Raw genomic sequence first — 20,589 nt, forward strand, 5'->3', positions numbered from 1 at the left:
CGATGCTCAAGGGTGGCAGAAAAACAGTAGATTGTACTTCCGTATGGGTCGCGGGAGCCCGACAGTCAGCATAACCTCCAGCGATGATCATTAGCGAGGTGGATCGGACGACCACCTACGTCCGTGTCTACTGCCGTGGCTCGTGCTCCCGCCGTTGTCAGGCGCGGGAGCGCTCAGTCCCTTCGTGAATTACGACGCACCTCTGCCTCTTCTTGTGCCGAAAATCGGCTCATCTTGTGCTCCACTTATTCCGACTCACGAAAACATAATTTGTTCCGCTTTCGGACTGGGCAGTAAGGTTCCAAACACTGGATAAAGAACTCGTATCGGGAGGAGGAAAGCCTTACGCCGCCATTTCTCTTGGCGTCCAAACCACGCCCCCCAAATTTGCCATCTTGATGCGTTTTAAGACTAGGGACACAGGCCCTGAAGAAGTCTGCTGTAACAACAACGTTTTGAGACAAAACACTTGTTGGCAATGGCTCGTATTTATGATTGAAATAATAAAAAAGAACTTTGAAACCTTGATCTCAACTCACTTCTGTGTGCCTGGAGAGAAACTTTGCTAATACTGAGACGGTTGTTAGAAGGTGGAGAGAGGCCAATAAACACATGGGCTGGGAAGGCAGGCTGACAGATAGGACCCCACTATGGGACAGCAAATTATTACAGGAAGTTGGGTACCTGAAGGTTTCCATAAATGAGGTCTGATGGGTATAGAATACCTTGGTGACATTTGGAGATGGGGTGCACTACTCGCTTTTGAAGACCTACAGAAACATGTCACATACTTGCAGTTGTGACATGCATAATGGCGCCATGTGCCAGAGAGCAAGCAATTGCCGGAGTACACTCCACTGGAAGGCCGTTTGTTACTTGATCCTATGCCAGCCTAGGTGATCTCCTTGATCTAGTAAAAAATAATGAACAATTCTCCTGGCCCTCTGTCCTCCCTGCGAGAAGCGTGGGAAAGGGATATAGGAATTATAAGGATGACGACTGGGTGGAGGCACTCCAGAGAAGTAGACATAAGAGCTCACTACTGTCTAATACAGCTACGGATATTACGCAGGTCCTATTATGCCAGGTCTCCATTACACCACCTGGGTCGGTACGATATGGCCGTATGTGCTATACTTAACTTCTGTAGCGGGAAATCAAGATACACCGCTACAACGTTTTTAAATGATTGAGTTATTTTTTTTTAGATGGTAAGAACCCAAGACCCTGGTTAAAAAACAGGACAAGTGATCCATTCTCTCTGATTATGTGCATATTTACATACGTACAGAGAGAAGAAGAAATTGACAGTATTAAATGGGAATAATAGCAAATCTCAACATCTAACTAATAATAGGGGACGAAGATAGTAACTAGTGAGTGAGGGTGAGCATTATTTTACTCAACAGAAAGGCCTTAATGGACTTTACAGTGATGCAGAGAGAGGCTTCCAAGTCTGAAAGTGGTGGTGGAATAATAAGTTTTGCCATTTCTTTTTGAAGTTGTTAAAGGGGAGATTCATAAAGGTTGAACACAAAATATGTTCAAGAGAGAAAGAAAGACTGTCCTGTATTTGTTGGGGTATTTTGATGGAGATTGTATTGTATTGTATTGTAAATTGCATTTGTATAGCGCTTACTATCACTGACGAGGCGTCAAAGCACTGTTCGGCGAGAAGCACGCTACTCCTGGACCCATAGAGGATTAGTGTAGTGAAATATGCAAGTACATTTTAAGTGGTGGATATGTTAGTCAGTTATTTGGATTCAGAAGGATAGCAGAAGGATAGCGTTTGTGGTGAACTATTGCTCCTCTGTGAGGGAGAAGGAGCAGGGCTAGACTGGTCATTCCGGGCACCGGGCAATCTCCCCCATTAGGCTGGATGGGGTGGGGGCCGGTTTCGTGACAGGGGGCGGTTCTGTTGTTGGGGCCGATTTGGACCGACCGTGAGTCACAGTTGGTCCAAATCGGCCCCAACAACAGAACACAGACAGTGCTTACAACAGCAGTACATTAAGCACATCACAATCAGGCCACCTAGCTGCTGAATGAAAGGCCTGGTGTGAGCTGCAGTGCCGCGCCGATTTCACATAAATGATTTCATTTTGATCATGCAGCAGCCAGGCCGCAGCGGAGCCAACCTGCCTAGAGGCCCTACTCAATAATATATTACACCGATGCACTACGTCACCACCTGTCCTCGCCTCCTGTCACCTGACCATGATGATGTTTTATTGTTGAAGACGCCCGCAGTGCGCATTTGTCACCGCCTCTGCAGCGCCGCTGTTTTTTTTAGGGTGGGGTCTGCTGTGATGCTCATGCGCATTGGGAAGTGCGCGTGACTGAGGCGAGGTCGAGGCAGGAATTCAGAGCAGGACAGCCAGGAAAGAGATCCGCACCCCGTAATTTAATCTCCCCTGTCTGCCGCCCGCAGCGCAGGTGAGTGTAGTATTTGTTTGTTTGCAGTGGTCAGGGTCCAGATCTGATTTATGGGTGGTGGGCGGCTCAGCACTACTGTGCAGGGCATGTGCTAAAAAGACATTTTTAGCAGGTAGGTGTGAAAGATGGAACTAGGTAAAACATAGCAAACAGCAAAAATTGAAATGTAATCATCAGGATGGATTTTTTTACATGTTTATCGACATTGTCTCTCTGTTCAAAGTGTAAGCATGTATTCCTCTTCTTTTGCTCTACGTGTAACAGGATGCAAACACCCATTGTGTCCCTATCAGACTTCAAGGTGCGCTCTTCTGTTTCTCCCCATGGATGAATGAAATAATTAATTGTAGATGTATAAAGCACACAGAGACGGGCATCCTCGAGCTATGGAGCATAGGACAGAAGGAGAAAGTCCAACTCATTTAGCAGCTAAAAGACATGTTCTGAGGACTTTGTGAAATGATTGTGGTTTGTCAGAGTTCTCAATAATAAAGGAAGCATGTCCAGTGACAGCGTGCACCTTTACTTTCCTGAATATAAAAGTGCCAGTGGGCAAACGCCTATTTCCCTCTGTATTAAGTGACAGTTTGCTGTCTCAGTTCACCCCTATAAATAGAAAAAAAACACGCACTATCCTTTCTTACTTGACGGTTTGCGTGAGAGGTTGAAATCCTGGGTTTCTCTCTTTAGTATAAGAAAGCTTGCACTGTCTCGTTTCTCCCTGTAGCACATGACAGGTTGCAAACTCAAGTTTGTCCCTATATCACTTCAGAGCCTGCACTTTGCTACTGTTGTCTTAGTATAGTCGCAAGCTTTCATTGCTCTGCTGTTAACTACAACGGGTGCTGCTGGTTTCTACTCGCCGTCGCTGACTTGCTCCACCTCCTTGTTGTAATGCTTTTCAGTTCGCACTCTCACTGTTGCTCCCTACACGAGGAACTTGCTTGCAGTTTTTTTTTGCTTTCTATAGTATTCGATGTTGCTTCTGTGAGCGCCGGCTTGCACTCTCCTTGCAGCTGGAACAATTTTCCGAGTACGGCTGCTGCTGACCATTAACTGCACCAAAGGTTCACAGAGGTCAGAAAAAAACAAGTACTACTGAAAATTCAAGTGTAACACATATGTCAAACCTGTTGTGAGAGTGAGAGGGAAAGCACACAAATATCCTCGATGTACCATAGATGATCCAGATGTTATGCACATGTTTGCCCTATGTCAAGACTTGGTGGGGTTCTGATGAGGAGTTTCAAAACATGTCAAGAACACTCTAGAGTCGGCGGATAATACCATCCTGTTGTTAGATTTGTTTGGGGTCAGAGGAGTCAATCATGGCAATGAAACATAAAGTGTTGTGTTGTGGTGTTCGCAGGTGTGATGATTGCATGACTGGGCATGGTTAAACACAGGCAATAGTGATACGGTCCATGAAAAACTTCAAAGTGGAAGCTGCTATATTGAATGGATCAGATAATAGGCATAACTTGACTAGTATATGGCAACCTTTAAAGACTGGGTGGACAGTGCTCCATATTAAGGGGTCTCTCCCTCTCCCTTTCTCTCTCTCTCTCAGAGGGATAGAGAGAGAGAGTCTCTCTCTCTCTCTCTATCCCTCACAAGCTCTCTATTTATCTCTCTCTCCCTCTCAATCTTTCTCTCTATGCCTATCCCTTTCTCGCTCACTCACTCTATCCCCATATCTCTCTCACTCTCTATCCTTTGTTCCCTAGCCTTTTCTCTCTCTCCCTCTCTCTCCCCCTCCCCCTCTCTCGTTCCTTTCTCTATTGTTCCCTCTCTCTAGTCTTTCCATCTCTCTCCCGTCTTTCTCTCTATCCTCTCCTTCCTCTATCTCTCATTCTCTTCCTCTTTTTCTCCCTCTTCTTCTCCCTTTCTCTTCTTCTGTCTTCCTCTCTCTCCCCCTTCCTTCCCCCCTCTCTCTCCTCCCCACGTAAAAACATAGCCAGACCTATTGCCGCAGTCAGTGCTTGTTCACGCTCCTTCCAGCGTTTCTATACAATATTTGTTGTCAATAAATGTATTATGCAGACATCTTCATTTGTTTTTCATGAGTGTTCAGACCTCTTGGCGGATCCGCCGGGGGGTTGGGGTAGAGGGGGAAGGGAGCATCATCACTATTCAGAACACGTGTACCCGGAACAACTGATCTTGCACAAACTGCTTATATTCAGAGGATTAATTGTAATCATTATTAAGAGTTACACTGCATGGGTGTGATGTTTCCATAGTTTCTGGCCACTGTGACCTAGGTGCTAGATATCAGATGCTTATGTGTGACATTTCCACAGTTTCTGCCCTCAGTGCCTAGGTTCTTATGAGTGACGTTTCCCCAGTTTCTGGCCTTGGTGGCCTGTGTGACTTCACATCCTAATGTGTGACAACGTGAGTGAAATTTACTGAAAATACAAAAAAGAATATCAGAATATAGTTTTTATGCTGTAAAGTTATGCGTTAAAACAGTCTTTAAAAAAAGCCTAAAACACAAAGCACTTTTTGTTGAAAAGACAAGAGTGGCCCGAAGGGTGTTGTGATCATCACTGTACAGCCCCTTAGAGTCCTGGGCAGCATTGTGGAGAAGTGTGGCTCAGGGGTTAGAGGCGGCAGACCCGGAAGCTGAGATCGGCCCTGGACCAGGGTTCAATTCCCCGCCTCGGCGGTCTTGGGCTCAAAAAATTCCACGGACTCGATAATTCTCGCTCCGGTGCCTTCTCAACTCACGGGTTCACACTCTGCGACTCTGGGCAATAGATTGCTTAATCTCCACAACGGCCCCTCGCGGCGGGATGCCTGGCTTTCACCTTGTGGATACCCTGCCGGGGTTATCTCACAGGGGAATACCAGGACTGGTTCCCTAAGCAAGCGCCGGGAAACCCTTTGTGGGTAGCTGTGCGCTATATAAGCTCAAATTCATTTACATTTACATTACATTTACATTGTATGCAATTTCATTTACTATGCTTTAAAAGTTAATACAATCTAATATGTAATGAAAAATGTGTTGGAAAATGCTTTGTTTTGGCCTTTCTGTCTCCCAAATTTTCTTTGGGGGGAGAAGTTGAACCCCTCAAACTCTCCCTAGTAATAGTTGCTCACTGCGCTTGCTCACTACACACCATGTGGGGGCTGGTCTCACTTACTTTATTCTCTCCGATTCACTACTTGTGTCTATTTTTGTTGCTCTCTGAAAGAATGTCTATGGGTACATAAGACTGGGTGGGTAACCTGATGTTCTTCAAGGTCATCATCTACTATTTACTGTGCTTTGAAAGTTGATGCAATTTAAATATGTAATGAGTAATGTGCTGTAAAATTCACCATTTTGATCTGTTGTTTTCCAAAATTTTCTTGGGGGGAGAACCCCCACAAACCCCCCTAGTAGCGGTCGGGCTCGCTCTATGCGCTTGCTTGCTACGCGCTGGACTGATCTGGCAAAATTTGCCAGGGTTGCTTTTAGTTCCCAGTCTGGACCTGAGGAGGAGTGGATATAAGAGATAAAAACATACTGCTGTCTGGCTGTGTTGGGTAAAGCACTCTGCAGCTGGATCGGTATCCATAGGAAAGGTAGTTCTCAAGCGATGTTGCTGCGCGCAGTAGTACTGACCTCTTTACCTTGCTAATGGCGGCTGATCCTCCGCGGCTTCTTGCTGGGTGCTTTGCAGGCGCGGAAGGCAGCCGTGTCTCGCAGCTGTTGTCCTTTGTACTGAGCGGGGCTGGCGCAGGCGGCATCCGGGCGCGCGCGGCTGGACTCCAACCACCTGCAAGAGACAGAGAGGGGTGAGGCAGGTCTTATGGGACTCTGAGGCCGCTGACAGCAGAGCGGAGGACCTGTCCACACCCCTCTGTCAATGCGAATTACAACTGACAGGGCTGATGTTCATGGTGAAGCACTGACTCGGCGTCTCTCTTGGGGTGCACTGCAACTGAGAGTACATACTCAGTCTCTGCCTTCTACGGTGATATATTGGGCGCGATCAGTAGCTCTTGCCTGTGCCGTGGTGGGCTGGTGTGCCTCAAAGTGTCAGCCTCTCTAGTGTAGTGTTAAGACTCAGCACAAGTTGATTTGAAGACATTGTGCCTCTTACCTGCGCAGTGATGTCAGCTGACAGGTGCAGTGCCAAGGGTTGTTGGCCAGGGTCAGGTTTTCCAGGGTGCCATACGGGAAGTTTTTCGGCAGGTTGCTCAGCCTGTTGTTCTCTATGTGGGCAGATTTCAAGGTCGTGACCCCCGTGAAGGCTTTATCGGAAATCTGAAATAGAAGTGAATCCCTTGTCATTTGAGTCAGCGAGTCCATATTTATCCGTTTCACACACATATCTCTTTTTTGTCTTTGGGGAATGAATTTGAAAGGTCTTGCTTTGATGCTTCATCTCAAAAACTCCAAGGGGCCAATTTACCTGCGTTACCGAGACCTGGGGTCCTGGTAACTATGGGGGGGATATTACCAGTGATTACAAGTGGAGCCCCGAGGTTCCCCAGATAAATTAAGAATTACTGAAGACATTTTTAATTCTGGGTCTGATTCTCTCAGTAATTCTTCCTTTTTTCTGTTCCAAGTGAACCTTTCCAGATCTGCTGTGTTCCCACAGATCTGATAATTCTGATAGGACCCGGGAAATAAGAGACCCCTTGTAATCAAGTTAAGAGGAATCTCACACAGGCCCAGGGATGTTCTTGAGTGCTTTGAAATTTACCAGATTTAAAAAAATGAAAATATTACATAGAATAATAGTTATATCTAATGCTGACTTCTGCATTGTTGTTGATCAGAAAAGTTATTTTGGATAATTTATCCCTACGAGAACAATATTGTGTATTTTGAAATGTACTAGAGACTTTGAGAAGACCTATGCTCAGGTAAAAGGCTACTCTGAGTCTCTAAATTTGCTGGGGTGCTTTCCCAGTGATTGAAATATACTGGAAAAGCTCACTTTGCTTTAAAGCAGTGTTTCCCAGCTATAGAAAAAGCCTTAAAATTCTGTATTTATCTTGTCACATTTGCTACACTTCAAAGACAGACTTTAAACGTTAGGCTATGTCCTCTGACAAATTGCTCCTTCTATTTTTGACATGGGGGTTAGTATTTACAAACTCACTTTACAGCCAGAGAAAAAAAGTAAAGTGAATTATGTGACAATCTTTCTGGTGTACTGGGTGTGTGAAGGGAAAGGCTGTAGGATCTAATTTTTTGAAACACAGAACAACATGTAAATAATTGTAAATGAATTGTACACGTTCAGCACTTAGGAAAACAAAAATGAAGCGCATTTCCTAGTAATTGTGAAGTGTAATGTTAAGAGATTTAAATAGGATAAAAATAAATCAACTCTACTTGGTGATGCACAAGTAATAAATATTCACCGAAACCTGATTTCCACACATTATCATTTGTGTGCAATTAAGTTTTAACAGTAAAATTGTATGTCTGTGCAAATTTAGTGGTCATTTCAATGGAAAATGTGCTGTTCTTAAATGACAATGCGTTACCACACAATGCTTTAGTTACATCAAAAATTGCCCACCTCTTGTTCATTAAAGATAGGTATGTTGCTAAAGTGTGACGTTCTAAAAATTGGGTCATGGTTCTAAAACGTTTTGGAAACACTAAGATCCGAGCAACACCCTGCTCTTGGTTCTGGCTTGGCTCCCCAGTTAATTTGTTGGCTCGCCCATCTCTACCTTTGTTCCCTCCACCCCCCTTCAGGTGCCTTGTCACTGATCTCTCACTCTCAAGCCTTCCTCTAGTTTGTTGTTCTTTTTTTTTGTTGCAATTTTTATATAGAGCAAACTCGACCCAAAGGTATTGGAGCATTTTACATGAGCACATTCAAGTATATATTCATTTTTTATGGGCACAAGGACATTAAGTGATTTGCCCAGCATCACAGGATGTTGAGACGACACCAAGACTCAGGCCTGGTTCTCCAGTTCCAAAGTCGGCAGCTCTGGCTGTTACCCCCCATCATCTCCCCATTCCTTTGCTATTTTCCCCTCTCTGACACTTGCACCACTACTTTCTCTAAGCTCCTTCCTCCCCCATCTGTTCTTTTTCTTATTTCCCTTCTCTCCTTGCACCCAGAATAGCTCTGTTAGCCCTCCATCATTCCTTAGCCTCTCCTACCTACCCTCTTTTCCCAGCCCTTCCCCTCTCATTCCGGCCTCTCCTCTGCTACATCACCAGAGCTTCCTTTATACTGGACACGTTCCTATGAATACAGGCGATGTAATACAGACATCTTCTTCAGGTGGTTAATTTTAGCAGTAGCTCTCTGAAGAGGTCTCTCTTTTCTACCGGCCCTCCCCCTGCTCAGTGTCCAAAGGAAACGTTTTCTGGCTTCAGCCGAGGGCTCGCTCTCAGGCGGTTCTCTGTTCAGTGTTTGTATGTCTGCATTTCCCGCTCAAGCAGATCTCAGTCCTGGCTGCAGTCTGAAGCAGCGGTTATTTTTAGCTACCCACGCTGGGGTTCAGCCACTCGCACACTAGTGTTTCCCTTTCAATATCAGAGAGAGCACCACGGGGGGAAATCCTTCCTCTCAGCTTCTCTTGCCACTGCCCCAACCCCTACCCTCCCTCTTTTACTTTGGGCTTCAAACTTCCTTGTGTTTACATTCCTTTACTTTGTGTACTTTCTATTTTTCTGACATTTTAATTCACTCTTATTCTTTTTTTACTGCTTAGGTCTGTTGTACCGCTCAACTCTTATGCATGGGAAGACGCTCCTCTTCTGATGGGCTCTGGAGCAATGGTATATAGGCCTAACTGCAAGGGCATCTTATTTGGATTTACCATGTCTTCATCTGGCAACTCTGATATGCCCCTGACTCCAGGTGGGGACTCCGGAGAGCGTGCCAGGGGTTTTAGTTTCCTTATCCTATAATTTTCTTATGGTCCAAAAGTTAACTGTGAGAATATTTGATAACTACATACATGCCAACATTTTAGAAGAGGAAAGTGGAAGATTTTAAAATGATAATCGTGAGAATGCATTTCCTTCATTGACTTCTATTGAAGTAGAGGCAATTTCAGGCAGAAAGCAGCCAAAATAATTCAGGGGCATATTATCAAGGGGGTTTATCTCTGCTTTTTTGGCTTTAAAAGCCAAGAAAGCGGAGATAAAGTTATCTCCCTTTTACCTAGCTGTCGCTAACACCAGTTAGCGACAGCTAGTAGGAGATAGCGACCATCTTGGGCCCGCTTTGCATGTCAGTGATATTTATCACTAATGACATGCAAATTGGGTGTGCCAAGATGTTAGCGACTGGAAACAGTCGCTAACATCGCTATCTCTTATTACCAAGTTCTTAGCCATGTTATCCAATGGTAGGTGGATAACATGGCTAAGAGCATTAGCTCGGTAATGCCTGAATATCGCTGACTTTTCAACGATATTCATGCATTTCGGCCGATTTTTATCGCTTAGGAGATAAAGCTTGATAATAGCAAGGTTCCTAAGCGATAAAAATCGCCGCAGCTTGGCGATAAAAATATCGCCGCTAAACCAACATAGCGATAATTATCGCTAGTTGTTGGTAATATGCCCCTCAGTTTTTAGTCTAAAAAACGTTAGTCTCCCATCTAAATGGCATGTGTGTAACTACAAAGGTATATTTATTCAGCTTTCTTAGAAGTACCCCAGTGGGATGTGTTGGCGTGAGGGCGGGTTGATTCCTCCCCCTCCATACCCCTAGTGTTATAGATTCTGGACGACCCATAAACTCTGAAGTTAATAGGAATTGCTAAAGAAATCAATAATATAGTTCTGGGTCTGATTCCAAGTAATACCTCATTCTTGCCTGCAGTTTTCCCTGAAAATTTCAACAGCTGGAATATCTGGGGTAAAGATGACAGATCCGAGGTAACATTGTAGACTTCTTGATTCCTGAGGGAGCTGGTATCAGGGTTACTAGCCCCAATCTGACATTTCAGGCGTCGTACAGCAGTATGCTCAACAGTTAGCTCAAATTTCCATTTAGGTACATCAGCTTCCCTTAGCAGTGCCTGCGACTCATTATGCTTGTGTAGCAGCATGTGCTTGAGCAGGGCAATAATGTGACCAAGTCACAGATCTCAGTCTGAATAAAACTAAACATAACTAATAATTTAAATAAAAATCTTTGTAAATATACAGAGAAACCATGCCATTAATAATATGGTGTGGCACATTTACCATCATCCATTTACACAGGAAGTGACATAACTGCATTTCCAATCATCCATCTGCACAGGAAGTGGCATCACTCGTTTCCCACCCAACCATTATTTAAAAGAAGAAGCCAAGCAAGAGGACTTCATTCCACTTTATTCACCTGCACACCACTTACCATCCCTTGCACTCCTACCCCCTCCCAGGACCTACTTAATGTTAGCACAGACATGCACAGGACACACCGCTGGAATAACAAATCCCATACACGCTCGTCCACACCTGGATTGCACCCAACACCAGAAATCAATCAGGGGTTTGTAGAGCACACTACTCACCCGAAAGGGTCTCAAGGCGCTGGCGGAGGGATGGGGTGCGCGGCTCCAGTATCTTACAGTGCTTCATCGAAACCCTGGTCCCTACCCACCTTTACCCTGCCATGCACCTCGGCGCTTTCAACACCGGCCACCCCTCGCTGGTCTGATGCCTCCTGCACCACACAACATGGAGAGAGCATTCACAAACACCTCCTTCAAGTTCTTATGCACTATCCCACACCCTACACTCACCACCCCCACACCGACATTACCTAGCACCCCATTCGCTCACACTCACAGAGTCCAACGATCACCCACACAGCACACATGCACTCTTGTGCATGCTCATCAACACCTTCTTGCTCTCCAAACATGCCACTGAGAGATGGGACCTACCACACGAACACGCAGTAGACCAGGTCTGCGTCACAGAAACATGGCCAAACCCAGCCTCTGCATCGTACATTCCTACAGCCACCCTGACTGGCTACAAGATCGCCAAGCAAGACTGTCAGCACAGCCCAGAGGAAGAGTTGCAGTCATATTCAAAGACACCATTAGTTGCACAACCTACACGGACAGCCCCACCAGCTACACCTCACGTTCAAGATAAGCATCACAGCCAACTCGGTGAAACCCTTTTATACTAAACACCAAGAACCCACACCAATTTTACCAGCAATTTCAAGGACTTTGTTGCATCCCTTATCATTGTTAGCACCTTCATCCTCGTTGGATACCTTAACTTTCACATAGAAACCGTAGCTACCCCCAACTCCTAGAGAAACTAATCAACTGGCCACTTTAGCACCTGCTCTTTTATGCCACACAGTTTGGATTCAGGTTCACCCACAGTACAGAAATAGCACTGATTACTGCTGCAGATTACATCTGCATGAGCTGTGATGGAGGAGACACGTCGGCCCTCATTCTCCTGAACCTCTGCAGAGTTTGACATGGTTTCACACCTCATCATCATCAGGCACTTAAACATGATTGGCGTCCAATGACCCACTCTTCGTTGGATCTGTCCTTAATGGATTGAACACAGGTTGTCAGCCTGGCACCTTGCTGCTCAGTATCTCGCAAACTGATCTGCATAGTGCCTCAGGGTTCATCATTCAACCCCACCCTCCTCAACACATATGTGACCCCTCTGGCCAACGTCATCCATGCACATAACATCAGCATCCTCCTACGAAGATGACGTGCAACTCATACTCTCCCTCCTGAGCAAAACCCCCCAACACGAGAAACAAATTCACCACCTGCAAACCGAAGTCGCTAACTGGATGAAAGTCAACTGTTTCCAACACCACACCTAAAAACAGAAGTAGTGATCTTTGGCAAGAACACCTCATCACAAGACTCCAGCTGGTGCCCAGTGGGACTCAGATCCACACCTACACCCAGCACATTAGGGACCTCAGAGTCATCATTGAAAGCAAACAGGACACAGCTCACTGGTTAGAGGTGGCAGACCCGAGAGCAGAGGACGGCCTGGGACCAGGGTTCGATTCCCGGCGCGGCAGGTTTCTGGACCAGGGTCAGCGGACTCGATAATTCTCTCGCCTCGGAGCCCACTCTGATCAGCGATCACACTCGGCAACTCTGGGCATTAGCTTGCCTCATCTTCACTAACGGCCCCACCAGACCGCTAGGGATGCCTGGTCTCACCCTGGAGATACCCATTAAGGGACCATCTCTCAGGGAAGCCAGGAAGGGTTTCGCAGCGGTCGAAGCGCCTTGGGACCCTCCGGGTAAGTAGTGCGCTATATAAATGCCTATACATACATACATACATACAGCCACATGAGTGCCCGCCATCACTGCATCCTGCTTCCACAAACTGACGATGCTGAGGGAGATCTTCATGTGGCTCCCAAACAACACCAGAAAAACTGCCACTCATGCCCAAGCCACAAGCAAGTTGGACTACAGGAACACCCTCTACACTAGGATCACCAAGCAGCTCACTAGAAGACTGTAAGCCATCATGAAATTTGCAGCCAGCCTCATCCACAACCTCCCATCTTCCCTCATCAAAAACCTCCCATCTTCCATCATCCACAACCTCCCAACCTCCCTCATTCACTCATGGCATGACACCTCAGGGAGCTTTACTGGTTAACAATACACAAACAATATAATTTCAAACTCCTCACTCATACATTCAAGGCACTATGCAACTGAGCGCCCACCTACCTGAAAGGTCACATCTCCTTCCATCAACCCCCCGGTCCCTAAGATGTGCTGGACTACTACTCGCACACATCCGACACGTACACAGAACTAGATCAGGAGGATGAGCATTCTCTTACTTTGCTCCCAAAGCATGGAATGACCTCTCACTCCACATCACAGCCTCCTCCTCTGTTCTTGAATTCCGTTAGATGTGAAGGCCTCGCTTTCAGTGAATCAACATACCATAAGCAAGGCTAGGCACACACTCCTGCTCAGCCCCAGGATACCCTCGTGGGTTAGAGTGTACTTTAGTAGCTCATAGAACATAACATACACCAGTGGAGAGAGGTGTGGCACTGCGGCCAGGGTTACTGACGTTGGAATCTGGGGATCACGGTTCGATCCCCGGTGCCAGCAGCAGATTAGCCCAGCACCGTGTGACTCTGGGCAATAGCTTGCTTAAACTTTCCGACGGCCCCCAGCGCCTAGAGACCCTTACGGGTGATTGTTCGCGCTTTACAAATGTGGATTATTATTATAGTGGCATAGCAAGTGGGGGAGGGGGGTCCGTCCTCCAGGGGCAGCGGCCTCTAAACTCCTCCCCCCCCTCCACCCCCACCATCCTCTGCTTTTACCTGCAGCCGTCGCGGGGTGGCAGCAAAGGCAAGAATCGCCAGCACCCCCCAAATCCCCTTCAACCCCCCCCCCCCCCAGCCCCCCAAAAGCAGGGGCACCACGGGTGGCCTAAGGCCTAGCAACGCCACTGACAGACACTCACACCTGAACCTGAACGCCCTGCTTCACCTCTCTCTCTTCTTCCTCTGTTTGATAAGTTTCTTTGGCGTACCTAATAGTAATGTTTTACATGCAAAATTATTCATCAACAATACTATAGCCAAGCAGGATGGCACACGACCCAGGAGCGTTTATAAGAACGCAACCGGTGGGGGGCATCAGTGGATGCTTTTTTTTCCCCCCGAACTGATGGTTTGGTTTTGGGACTCCCAGTGTGTGTGAGTTTAACAATGAATTTGGAAATGGCTGGCGTAAGATGCGTGCAAGTGACATTTACATTTTGTTTTGGCACATCACATGCCACTGTAGTGTTTTACCCCCCTACACTTGGTGTTCGAAGTGTTCAGAACCTGGCGTATGCATATATTGTTATATCTTACAACGAGAATCATATTTTATTTTTCTTCTCTTCCTTAAGAGCTAATTTATGTGACCAACGTGTCCTTTCTTTCTCAGTCTGCATGGAAGAATAGTTGTATTGCGACTGTATAGTGCCGCGAGTGTGCTTCCCTAGCAGTGATGGAATGCCTGTAGTCGGTTTCCACAGCCCCGTGCTCCATGTTCTATTGCCTTATGTAAGAGGGAGAGACATCTCGGAGTCTGTGCTGGCAGTTTTAGCACCCTCCAGTGACCCTCCCCACAGTGCTGCATGTTGTTAGTGAAGCTGGGCTTTCTCTGCAGAGGTCTTGCAGGGGTCACTGTGTCAAAGGGGGGATAGTGTCAAACCCTGGCACGTCTCCAGATGAGTAAAGGGCTGCCTCGCCGGGCCTCAGGGGCCCCCTCCTCTTCGCATATTTTTATATAGCGCTTATTTTTTGCCACTTATAGGCTCTGCATAAAACAGTTATGTCTATTACATGGTGTAGAAGTACTTGGTGGGCGTGGGCCTCATTTTTAAGGGGTGCCCATAATTCACCCTCAAAAAGAAGGTCCTTTCCTCAGATATCCCCTACTATCTGGCGCACCTTAGACGAGTTTGCGTCATTAACAGGATATTGTAAACATGGTCTATACACTTGCATTTATCTTTACTCTACATACACTTAGCTGTACACCTTCCCCTTTTTCCCTTTCATTGCGTCACAAGGCCGGGTGCTACACCTTGCTTCATTCCTTGCCATACTTAGACATGTTCTCAGATTTTCTCTTGTCTTACTTCAATTAGCTCTATTAGAAGGAATTATTAAAGGCTCGCAGCCCTATACCTTATTTCTTTACGGGAATACTTTATATATTTTTCTGTGCCATACATGTTTTCCGCATTATGCTGTCTTTTAGTAAGATGATGTACTTATATGCATATTTTATTCTAAGTACTGTACTACTTGAATTACTTTGTACTATGATATGCATCCTGTATGGCGCAAGGCCTATGAATCTTTGTACTGTACTTTGGGTATTCAAATGCCAATAAAATGTATTGAATACAAAAAAATACTTGATGAAATTAGAATGGTAAATGGCTGAGTTATCCCATTTAGATTTAAATTCGTGACCTACAGGTTATGTTGATTATCAGCAGCGAGTGCATAATTCACTGCTTATTCTTTCTGACCTAAATGACTCATCATTTGCTGCCGAGGAGAGATGATGCACCTGGATAATGTGTCAGGCCATCAGAATTTTTACTATTTTAAGAGTTTCTCATCAGAAGTTTAACAACAGGTATTAGCTAAACAGTTGCAAAACCGTGTTGTAAAAATATATCATTTGATCAATTTTTTTTAAAACATGCAGGAGAGAGAACTTCTCTTAGGTCTCTAGGGGGTGCGGGGTTTGCTATCTTTGCATAGCCATTTTGTAAAGTATAGAAGTTATAATACCATATTTTTCAGGACTTCTTTTTATCTCTCAACCGGATCCCGCTGCATAGTTGGGGAAATGGGTCAATCACCAGAAAGGCCTGAAATCTGGAACACTCTGAGCCTCATGCAAGAATAGTAAGTGTATTCCTTTCTAGAGGTTCCACTTCTTTATAATTTCTGGAAGAGGCTGTCCTTCAGCTCTGGCACTGTCTTTCCTTAGTCTCTGGAAGAATATCTTCTGCTCTGGGTCACAGGAAGATCATTGCCACATGACATCCTCCGTAAAAGTATCCTCGTCTTATTTCAGAAGCCAGTTCCTCACATGTTCAGGAAGAGGTTCTTTTCCTCACCTCTTGAAGTTATGTTATGTTATGTTATTGAGCTTTTGTATAGCGTGCAGCTACTCACAGGGAGTGTCCCGACGCTTTCCACCCTCAACTCATAATGAAGTAACACAACACAGCTAAAAACAGGCAAACAGAACAGAACAGAAAAAGACGATGGGCAGTAAAAACAGACTAGGAGTTAAAAAGCCAGGTCTTCAGGCCCCTCCTAAACTGGAGCAAATTAACAGTACTCCGCAGAGAAAATGGAAGCAGATTCCAAAGCTGGGGGGCTCTGTAGCCAAAAGACCGCCCTCCCGCACGGGCCTTCCTCACCCGTGGAACCACCGCTCTGCAAAGAGCTTCCGAACGGAGGGAACGAGCCGGACGATAAAAAGTCAGTCTCCTCTGTAGATATCCCGCTCCTGAACCATGCAGAGCTTTGTGCATCAGGGTCAAGGATTTAACTGGATCCTCTTCCTAATTGGGAGCCAATGGAGCGACTGGAGCAACCCAGACGCTCGAGCTCGTCTCCCTAGACCAAAGATCGCCCGGGCGGCAGAGTTCTGCACCACCTGAAGGCGCTGGACCAGGTAATCAGGAAGGCCAAGAAAAAGAGCATTGGCATAATCTAGCCTCGAACCGACTAGAGCCTGCACTGTAATCCTCCTATGCTCCTCAGATAACATAGGCAAAAATTTGCGGAGCATTTTCAATAATCCGTAGCAAGTGCCGGCCAGGCCAAGGATGTGAGTGCGGAGCGACAGCTGATTGTCTAGCTTGACGCCCAGGTTTTTGGCCACCACTGAGGACTGTACAGGAGGACTCATGTCGGACGGCCACCAGTGCTGCCAATCAGGATCGGCAACGCAACCAAAAAATAAAATCTCAGACTTTCCTGAGTTGGCCCTCAGACCGTTCCGCTGGAACCAGTCGAAGACCAGCGCAAGGCAGTCCCGGATTCTCTCTCCCACAAACTCTTGATCTTTCCCGCATGTGAAGAGGAGTTGCGTGTCGTCGGCATAGGAGACGATCTGGGCCCCATACGCCTCTACCAAGGCCGCCAGAGGGGACATAAAGATGTTAAATAATGTGGGGCTCAACACAGAACCCTGTGGAACCCCAACTCCCAATGGCGGCATCTCGGCGGAGCTCTGGGAAACCCAGACCGTCTGGCGGCGGCCTTCCAGGAAAGAAGTAAACCACCTCAGCACCGTCCCCCTCAGGCCGATGTCATAAAGCCTGGTTAGAAGCATCTTGTGGGGGACGGTGTCGAAAGCCGCCGAGAGATCTAACATGACCAGCATGGCCCTGCCGCCGGCATCAAGAGTCTCCCTGATGATCTCAGTCACCTCTATCAGAGCTGTTTCCGTACTAAAATTAGGTCGGAAGCCCGATTGAGATAGATGGAGCAGATTATTGGCTTCCAAAAAACTAGAAAGAGCGCCATGCGCATGTTTTTCCGTAAGCTTCGCTAGTGCTGGTAACAGCGAGATAGGCCTGTAGTTCGCCAGGACTTCAGTGTCAAGGCCCGGTTTTTTTAGGAGGGGGATCACCATCGCTCTTTTCCAAGAGCTAGGGACCCGCCCCTCCCTCAGGGAGGCATTGAGGATAGGGTTGACTAAAGGGTTCACCACTGCCGCCATCCCGGCCAAAAATTTGGCGGGGCAGGGGTCGAGTGGCGAACCAGATTTGAGGTTGGCCAACAGCATAAGAGAGGCCTCGCTGGTAACAGTGGGGAAGTCGGACAGCACTGCCACCGAAGTCTGCGGCAGTCCAAAGTCCAACCTCTCACCACTCCCTCCATCCGGTTCCTCCACGAAGGTGGCCTGAATGGCTTTGATCTTATTTGTGAAGAAACCAGCGAGATCGCAGGCCCAAGCATCCGCCGAAGCTGGAGGGGGCGGATGGGAGCTGGGGATCGTAAACTCCTTCACAATATTAAAGATCTCCTTACAGGAGTTCGCAGATGCCTCTATCCTCCTAGCCAGATAAACCCTCTTGGCACGAGAATGTCCCGATGGTAAGCCTTCAACACCGCCTTGTAGGCAAGTTTAGCCTCCCCATCGTACGCAAGGCGCCAGGCCCTCTCGGCCACCTTGCACTGCCTACGAGCCACACGGAGCGCCTCCGTAAACCACGGGGCAGAATGCCGAGCCACCGTGGACCGAGGGACAACCTTGGGAGCGAGCTCTTCCAACCGATCGGTAAGCCAACACTGCAGGGTCTCTGTGTCACTATCCAGGTCACCCGAGAGAGGACAGGGGTGTTTCAGCAGTGCCTGCTCGAGCGAGTCAGGAGTAACTCTATGAAGCGCTCTCGAGGCCGGTTTAAGCAAGGTGGGCGCTCTGTAATCCGGACGCGCGCATTCCAGTGGTTCCAGCCTCTCAGGCTTCGGAAGATGTTTGTTTTCTCAAGCTCTGGTAGAGGTTCCTTGCATCTTGGGCTTTTGAAAGGGTTCTACATTAAGGATCTGAAAGTTTATTTTCCTCTCCGGAAGTGGTTCCTCTGTTCTTGCGCTCTGCTAGAGGGTCCTATCTTAGGTTTGCCTGAGAGCGGTGCCTTTCTTCTTGTCCCAGGGAAGAAGAGCCTGTCTTTCATATTCTAGAATAGGTTCCTCTCCCTTTGATCACAGGCAGCAAATACCTTGATATCCTGTACTGTCTTCCAGTGAAGATGATCTTGTAAAAAAGGTTTCTTTTCTTTTCACACTCTCTGGCAGGTTCTTCCTCCTTTGGTCATTAGTAGGCGATCCTTTCTAGGAGAGATTTCATTCCCAGTAGGTTAGGGAAGAGGTTTCTCTCCTTTGAGGTTTAGATGTTCTGTGGCTCCTGGGCTCTGTTAGAGGGTTTCTTCCTCCTCCACTCTGGGAAAGGTCCTCTCTCCTCAAAGCCTCTAGAAGAGCCGCCTCTACGGTTGGACTCTAGAAGGGGTTTATAGTCTTTTAGTCTTTAAAATGTTTGCCTACTCTTGGGCCATACAAGACATTCCTTCTCTTGTGCCCTTCTCTGATGCCCTCGAAGATGCCCCCTCCTAGTCTGTTCTGCCACGGGTTCCCTGTCGTTCTTGCTTCATAAGAGGTTTCTTTTCTATCGGCTCTGGAAGGGCTGTTTCTAAAGTGTACTGCTTGGAGTGATGTCCTTCATATCATGTGTCGCCTCTTGCCTCACAGCCTGGTGTTTGGGGTACTCTTGTTCTAATCTAGTGTGTTGTGCTTTACTCTGAAAATGCTCCATTCCCTGTATCCCAGCAGGGCTATAGGCATGTTGAGTCGTTGTGTTCTCCATCATGCATTGAAATGCCCCATCTCCTGCTGTCTTCGTTATGCTACTGGGCGCGCTTTCATCATAGCCTGGACACAAGGCATGTTTGTTTTCAGCCCTTATGCGATCACATTCATGGTGCACCGGGCTGTGGTACCACAAACAACATGTAGTACGGCAGTATTGTATCATACCAAAATGGCGAGTGGTTCTTCTTCCCCCCTTGGCAAATGGAGTGAGTTGGGGCAGTGTGTGTGTGGGGGGGGGGGGGTGGCCGAGGGCATGCTGTATAAAAGCCAGAGCGGAAAAATAGGGGACATAAACATTTTCCTATCTTATGTCTCCAAAGTTCAGGGCAGGGCCTCTGTAAATATGCGATTCTGCATCCGCAACTTTTTTCGCATAGTTCTACAAAAGCAAATTTGTTTCTAGGTCAAACAGATCAAAGGTTTAAAGGGTCGAAGGTTACTAAAAATGTGGCCATATCTGTTCGTGTACGCTGAAAGACCCTCGCAAAGGATAACTGATCATCTTTCAGTTGCTTATTTATGTATTTGGTTGTTAAACTGGTGCTAATGAGGTGACATTTTTGCCCAGACAGAATTACCAAATTAGAAAATAATGAAGTAATACTGCCAGACAATGTGCCAAATTATTAGCCAACCCGCCTCATAATTTGGTGCTCCCCTGCCGCATAATTCCAGTGGCCCAGGCTATAGGGGTGCTGCCCTGCTTGCCCAGGGCAGGCCCTTGGAGAGACCTGTGTTTTCCGGCTTTCGCTGGCCCTGTCCTGCCGGCAGCACGAGGTGCCTGCCGGGCTGTCTCTGACTTTTGGTATTTTGCTGTGATCTGAAGGTTCTTCCGCGCACTCAGGGTGGAACAGGAGCCTCTTTGTAGGCTGCGTGGAGAGCCATCAATAAACACACCTCCCTTTATGGGTTGTAAGAGAGGAGGGTGGGAGAGAGAGGGCCAAGGGAAAGGGGTAGTGCAGAGAGGGACAGGAGGTGGTGTCAGAAGGGGCAGAGGGGAAGAAGGCCTGGAAAAGGGCGCTAGATAGAAATACAGCTGTTTACCTGTGCTCTCCAAATGTGCTTGTGGTCTTGCTCTGTTTGTGGTGAGTGTCTCTGTGTACCATGATTACTGGTCTCTGCTTCCTTCCTGAGCTCATGTTTGCCTTGCTGTACAGCTCAGCCTTTTACCCATTGCATGACACAATGTTTTTGTTGACAGTGGTCGGAGTAGTGGAAGGGACCGTGGTCTGGGTTGGAAAGAGCTCTGGTGCGCGTCTCAAGGCTAGGAAGGGGTGTC

At 47.0% G+C, this 20,589-nt stretch overlaps 2 protein-coding genes across 4 annotated transcripts in view; one reads left to right on the plus strand and one right to left on the minus strand.

Moving 5' to 3' along the window:
• ACSF2 (acyl-CoA synthetase family member 2) overlaps positions 1-20,589 on the plus strand; it is a 652,634-nt gene that overhangs the window by 462,851 nt on the left and 169,194 nt on the right. The gene's annotated exons all lie outside the window — the stretch shown is intronic.
• The window catches only part of CHAD (chondroadherin), a 96,726-nt gene that overhangs the window by 63,674 nt on the left and 12,463 nt on the right, over positions 1-20,589 (minus strand). For 2 of the 3 annotated variants that reach the window (XM_086930827.1, XM_086930826.1), the window contains exons 2-3: positions 6,537-6,700; positions 6,064-6,209 (exon numbers count right to left, since the gene is read on the minus strand). In XM_086930827.1, coding sequence (XP_086786953.1) covers positions 6,068-6,209; positions 6,537-6,700 — 306 coding nt within the window. In that variant the 3' untranslated portion in view covers positions 6,064-6,067. Of the gene's footprint in view, positions 1-6,055; positions 6,210-6,536; positions 6,701-20,589 lie in introns of all 3 variants that reach the window. The other variant, XM_086930825.1, reaches the window with a different exon arrangement.

The sequence above is a fragment of the Lissotriton vulgaris genome, chromosome 7, assembly GCF_964263255.1.
Source record: "Lissotriton vulgaris chromosome 7, aLisVul1.2, whole genome shotgun sequence".
Taxonomy (NCBI): Eukaryota; Metazoa; Chordata; class Amphibia; order Caudata; family Salamandridae; genus Lissotriton; species Lissotriton vulgaris.